Below are 6,521 nucleotides of genomic sequence, written 5' to 3'. Positions count from 1 at the left end.
CTCTATATCGTCGGCCCTGCCCCGCGCTCGCGGCTCAGGGCGCGTTTCGATCTTCAGGACTCTGTGTCGCTCTCCATTAAGCGCAATTATTATTGTGACGATCGACGGGAAGACTCGCGTCTGAGGTGCGTAAACGCGATCGCGCTGGCCATCCCGCGCCCCGACAAGATTTCCGCTCTCGCGTTACCGCTCGGTTACCGAGCCGGACATTACGTCACAACATAAGTCGCTCGTCAAGATTTCCGTCAATCGTCGGATTCGCGCCTCAGCGTTCCGTCAGTTTCAATTCCCGTCGGCCGCCTCATGTAACTGTCTGTGCAATAAAGTATTCTGTCAGTGCCTGTTATACTTTGTGTTTCGTCATTCTCGCATCCCCTTCCGATCCGATAGCGATTCATACCGTTCCTCTAGCGACTCGCCCTACTGTGAGCTACTTCAAGGACAACGTCCGCGATGCTGTGGAAGACATCTATCAACAGACGAGAGACTACATGACGAATTGGCTCGAGGAACTCGAGCCAATCGTAAGTGAAAATCAATCTCTTAATGCGAGTGTTGTCGGGCTTACGGATGCGTCCGCGTTAAATCTTTCTTATTTACCTCCCATTAAACTTCCACCGTTCGATGGCACATACTCAGACTGGGAGAATTTCCGCGATCGCTTTCTCACTCTCATCGTAAAAAACAAATCGCTGACGGACTTCGCGCGTATGCACTATCTTTCTTCGTCGTTGAAAGGTCGCGCTCTCGACGCGATAAGCAATATTCCGGTTACCGCGGATAACTTCTCAAGTGCATGGGACGCGCTTAGTCAGCGATTTGAAAATCCGCGCCGGCTTTTGGCGCATCACTTCAATACGTTGCTCGGATTGCCGGTGTCAAATAAAGAGTCGGCCTCGGATCTTCAATCGTTAATTGATAAAATTAATATTTCCGTCGCTTCCATGAAGCAGCTTAAACGCACGCCGAGTGAGTTATGGGACGACTTTCTCGTCCACCTCGCCGTGCATCGGCTTGATTCCGCGACGAGAAAAGCATGGACCATAAGAGCGACTGACTCCGACACTCCGCCAACGTATGAAGCTTTGTGCGCATTTGTGAGAAACAGAATTCGAGCTTTTGATGAATGCACTCCTCAAGTGCATTCGAAATCCGGAAACGATCAAAAGGCCGTCGGCCATCAACGCGTTTCCGCCTCAACTGCGTCCGCGTCCTCGCCGATAACATGCCCGCTGTGTAGATCTAAGCATCTTGTAAATAAATGTTCGAAGTTTATCGCTCAGACTCCGATCCAGCGCCGCGAGACCGTGAAGTCCCTCAAACGGTGTTTCAATTGTCTAAGTTCTCTGCACTCCGTCCAAGAATGCAAAAGCCGATTTTCTTGTCGGTCGTGCAACAAACGGCATCACTCGATGCTGCACACTGGATCGGATTCTGAGCCAGGAATTTCCGTGTCTCCTGCGCAAGACACTCCGCCGCCGGTTCCGTCTCAATTGCCGTCGGCTACGGTCCCGGCAGTCAATTTGCTTTCGGCATCCGCGGTTCTGCGCTCGCGACCGCGGGTCCTTCTCGCTACCGCGCGTGTTCACGTCGCGTCGGCCTCAGGCCATTCAGTGGTGGTCCGAGCTATGTTGGATCAAGGCTCGGAAGCCACCTTCATTTCTGAAGCCCTCGCTCAGACTCTTCGTTTACAACGCATTCGCATGCCTACGTCTATCTCGGGCGTCGGCGGATGCGCTGCCGGCACGGCTCGGCAAGCCGCTTACATTAAAATTTCTCCTCTCATTCCTTCCTCGGCGTATTTATCCGCCACCGCTCTCATACTTCCTTCGCTTACGGCTTATGCTCCTCATCGTGTTGTCGATAAATCCGCGCTCTCTCATCTCTACAACTTAGCGTGGGCCGATCCCGATCCGACCAGCACCGAATCAATCGATTTGCTCATCGGCGCCGATCTGTGTTGCGAGGCAATCCTCGAGGGGGTTCGAAAAGGACAGTCCGGATATCCCGTCGCTCAACAGACGATCTTTGGTTGGGTTATTTCCGGTCCCGTTCCGGATTCAGCGACGCGCTCCTCTCACACGGTTTCAGTGCATCATTGCACATCATTAATGTCCCTCTCGGAGGATATACAAAAGTTTTGGGAGATCGAGGAGCTCCCTTCGTCGCGCATCTACTCTCCTCAAGACGAGCAATGTGAAGCTCACTTTGTGGAGACTCACTCACGCGACGCAAGCGGGCGATATATTGTCCGCTTGCCGTTCAAATCTCCGCCGCCTTTAGCTATAGGCGACTCAAAACGCTCCGCTGAGCGTCTTCTACAATGCCTTCTCCGCCGCTTCAAGTCTCAGCCCGATCTTTACCACAACTATCTCGCGTTCATGACCGAATACGAGACGCTCGGACACATGCGTCGTGTCGCGGATGACACCTTTTCGTCACACTCCGTTTATATTCCGCATCATCCAGTGACTCGCGCGGACAGTGCAACCACGAGGTTGCGCGTGGTTTTCAATGCATCGTACATTACCTCCAACGGGTCTAGTCTAAATGATCACCTACTCGTTGGCCCGAAGCTACAAACTGATTTGCGATCAATTATCGTCAACTGGCGGCAATTTCGGTATGTTTATATAGCGGACATTGCCAAAATGTACCGCCAAATTTTATTAGATTCTCGCGATGTAAATTTTCAGCGAATCAAGTGGCAGCCGGCTCAAGGTAACGCCCCGTGCGATTTTCAACTCCTTACAGTCACTTACGGCATGGCGTGCGCTCCGTTTCTCGCTTTACGCGTGCTCAAATGTTTGGGCGACGACGAGGGTAATCGATTTCCTCTTGCTGCCTCCATTCTCAAAACGCAGATTTACGTCGACGATGTCATTTTCGGTGACAATCAGATCGAGGCGCTACGCGTTAAGCGTGATCAACTCATTGCTTTACTTCGCTGCGGTCAATTTGAGCTTCGTAAATGGGCCAGCAACTCATCGGTCTTACTGGCGGATATCGATCCTTCGGATCACGGCTTAGCCTGTCATAAAGATCTCTCTGAAGGTGAGAGTGTCAAAGTGCTCGGTATCATTTGGAATCCCGCGAACGATGCATTTCAATTCAAAGTGTCAACGGAGCCTACAACTCCAAATACTAAACGGTCAATTCTGTCGGTGATCGCTCGATTGTACGACCCGCTCGGATGGGTCACTCCCGCGACCGTCGCGGCGAAACTCGTTATGCAACAGTTGTGGCGCGCAAAGATCGGCTGGGACGAGGTGATCCCGGATGCGATCATGGCGAGATGGCAAATTCTTTATTCTACGCTTCCAAATCTCAATCGTATAGTGCTCCCGCGGTGGATGAATTCTCTCTCCGATTCGGCGGAATTGCACGGCTTTGCGGATGCCTCCACCCATGCATATGCCGCCGCCGTTTATATGCGCGTGACGAATTCCGACGGTCGAGTTTTCGTCTCATTAATCGCGGGCAAATCTAAAGTCGCTCCGATTTCGCCTATGACCGTGCCGCGCTTGGAGCTTTCCGCCGCGCTCCTTCTTTCCCGGTTAATCACGTTCATTCGCGACGCGCTCAATTTGCATTCTGCTCCCTGCTTCGGATGGACCGACTCGACCATCGTCCTCGCGTGGCTTCGGTCTCATCCATCGCGATGGAAAACCTTCGTCGCAAATCGCGTTGCGAACATTCAGACTACATCACCATATGTGGTGTGGCGTCATGTGCCCACGGCGACGAACTCTGCTGATTGTGCCTCGCGGGGCCTTTCCAGCGCCGAACTCTTAAATCATCATCTATGGTGGGACGGCCCCCCATGGTTGAGACTGCCCTCAGATGACTGGCCCGCGGCGCCGGAGCCTCTCCGTGACGATTCTTCCGGAGAGGAGAAACTTCGCGTCTGTCACGCCGCTACTCCGCCGGTTCCGTGGGACCTCGCATCCCGTTTCTCGTCGTGGCCCAAATTGATTCGTGTGACGGCTCACTTATTTCGCTTCATTCATTACTGTCGGCGCCTTTCGCTCAATTCTGCTCAGTTTCCTGGGGGCAGCGCACTTTCAGCCGCTGAATTCTCCAAAGCAAAAGTTTATTGGCTCAAGCAAATTCAATTCGAGTCGTTCCCGGCGGAACTCCGCGCGCTGCGCTCAGGAAACCCAGTATCTATCAAAAGCTCGCTCGCACCTCTGACTCCGTTTCTTGATCGCGACGGGTTATTGAGAGTGGGCGGACGCCTTCATTGCGCTCCGCTTCCGTACGACTCGCGTCATCCCATTGTTTTGACCAGCCACCCCCTCGTTCGGCTCATCGCGTCACATGCGCACCTCCGTTCGCTACACGGCGGGACTCAGCTGACACTCAGTGTTCTCCGGAAGGAATACTGGATCCTTCGCGCAAGGACGCTAGTCAAGTCTATCATTCATGCGTGCGTGCCGTGTGTCCGCGAACGCGCTGCGGTTCCGCAGCAATTAATGGGCAATCTTCCGGCTGTGCGGGTGTCCCCTCCGCCTAGGAGCTTTGCTCATTGCGGGATAGATTACGCTGGGCCTATCAAAGTTCGTTCGGCTGCCGGTCGCGGAATTAAGTCCCACAAATCGTATGTCGCGCTTTTCATTTGTCTCGCTACTCGCGCCATACACCTAGAACTGGTCGGGGACTATTCTACCGCCGCGTTTATACAAGCTCTCAATCGCTTTAGCTCTCGCCGCGGACTTCCCCAGGCAATCTACTCGGACAACGGTACGACGTTTGTCGGCGCAGATCGCGAGCTTTCTAAAGCATATCGCAAGACGCTTCGGGATCCCCAGCTGCTCAACATCACCGCAGGTGATAACATAAGCTGGCACTTTATTCCGCCCTCCGCTCCTCATTTCGGAGGACTGTGGGAGGCCGGAGTAAAGAGTGTCAAATATCATCTCCATCGCGTGGTCGGGGATCACACTCTTTCTTTCGAGGAGCTTACTACGCTCTTATGCCAAGTCGAGGCATGCTTAAATTCCCGTCCAATCGCGCCGCTGTCTGACGAATTCGACGACTTTCAATTTCTGACCCCCGGTCACTTTTTGATTGGAGCCTCGATAACGGTCCCTCCGGAGCCGTCGGTTCTGGAATTGAAGGAAAATCGACTCTCGCGGTGGCAAACCGTTCGGCAACTCGCGGAGCGCTTTTGGAAATTGTGGTCCGCAGACTACATAAATACTCTTCAGCAGCGAAATAAATGGCGCAAGCCGCACCCTCCGCTGTCCATTGGCAAAATCGTTCTCATTCGCAATCCTCTATTTCCTCCATGTAAATGGGAGATCGGCCGCGTCATCTGCGTTCATCCTGGTCCGGATGGCCTTCCGCGCGTGGCCACCGTAAAAACCGCGTCGTCGGAGTTTGTTCGCCCTATCGGTAAATTATGTCTGCTCCCGATAGACTTACCAGATGATTCAAATCTTCGGGCGGACAAGGTCTGACCTCCGGTTTTCGCGTAAATTCTAAGTCTCATCTCCCGAAGAACCCGCGCTCGCGATCGCTCTCGGCGTCGTAAAGCAGGTACTGTTAGTTTAACTTAAGGTTCTTCGCGATTTCTTTCGTTCTCGCTCTGTGTCTTTCATTTTCTATGCGTTTATTCGTTGCGATTACTCTTAAGTTATGCGATAATCTCGTAGGCTAAGTTCAATTCATAACTCGCGGTCATGTCATATTTCGATGTCAGTGCACCGCCTCTTTCTTTTCGCGTTCTCATTTGCGTGTATTTGCAATTCTATTGTGCTGTATTAGCAGTCACAATCGCGCGTTCTCGCGTTTCTAGTTTAAGTTTCTATTCGTTCAATTCTGCGTTATCACGCGTTTCTAGTTTTAGTTGGCGTTCTTAGCGTTAGTTCGTTAAGTGTTATTCGAACTTTATTCTTTGCGTTTGGCGTTTTCTTCAAGTACTTCGCCGCGTCTTAATCTAAGTTATTTCGTCAAGGCGGGCGGCTCTTCAAACCAATGTATCTGTTGCTGTCCTGCGGGGACACCTCATGTAAGCTCTCGTCCTCCTAGATTCGCGGATCTAACCACGCGCCTAATTAACGTGTCTTCTATTTTGAAGCTAATATTGGAACGACGTTCCAAGGCGGGCGGTATGTTCAAGATCGAACATATTTGCTTCGCGTTATTCGTTCGCTTTAGTTCTCATGTCAAACGGCCGTGAAATTCCTGCGTGTTTACTTGTCGCGGTATCGCGGAAGGACGAGAGAGAGAGAGAGCCTAGCGCGTTCGTATGTTTTCGTTCGCTCTCTTTCGCGTATGTTTCGAATGTTTCCTGTCGCTCTCCGGCTAAGTGCGTGATCATGCTCTACGAGAGTGACCGAAAGGAATGTCAGTTTTTATAATTTAGTCCGTAGTTGCCGATCCTATTTGGGATCATCTACAGTTTAGTTCCTCTTGGAAGGCCGCACGCGACACATCGCATCAGCAGTGTCGCGAACGCAAGTTTCGCGTCTTTCGCCAGCGGCAGCGATATTCCGAACCGCTTGCCCTGCACCAGT

General features: G+C 52.2%; 1 protein-coding gene across 1 annotated transcript; it reads left to right on the top strand.

Annotated features, from left to right (window-relative positions):
- The first annotated feature begins 491 nt into the window (after nucleotides 1-491).
- LOC138938991 (uncharacterized) lies at nucleotides 492-5,462 on the top strand. Its single transcript, XM_070306416.1, has one exon. It carries the CDS (start codon nucleotides 492-494, stop codon nucleotides 5,460-5,462), a length of 4,971 nt encoding a protein of 1,656 aa, XP_070162517.1.
- Nucleotides 5,463-6,521: the final 1,059 nt, after the last annotated feature.

Source organism: Polyergus mexicanus, unplaced genomic scaffold (assembly GCF_030449975.1).
Source record: "Polyergus mexicanus isolate NDT 795.1 unplaced genomic scaffold, iyPolMexi1.0 SCAF_13, whole genome shotgun sequence".
Classification (NCBI taxonomy): Eukaryota; Metazoa; Arthropoda; class Insecta; order Hymenoptera; family Formicidae; genus Polyergus; species Polyergus mexicanus.
The sequence above is the reverse complement of the archived record's forward strand: the minus strand, read 5'-3'. Positions and strand labels throughout refer to the sequence as shown.

Bases quoted from the DNA above. Each gene is read 5' to 3' on its own strand.
- LOC138938991 (XM_070306416.1), top strand. From the start codon at position 492: ATGACGAATTGGCTCGAGGAACTCGAGCCAATCGTAAGTGAAAATCAA.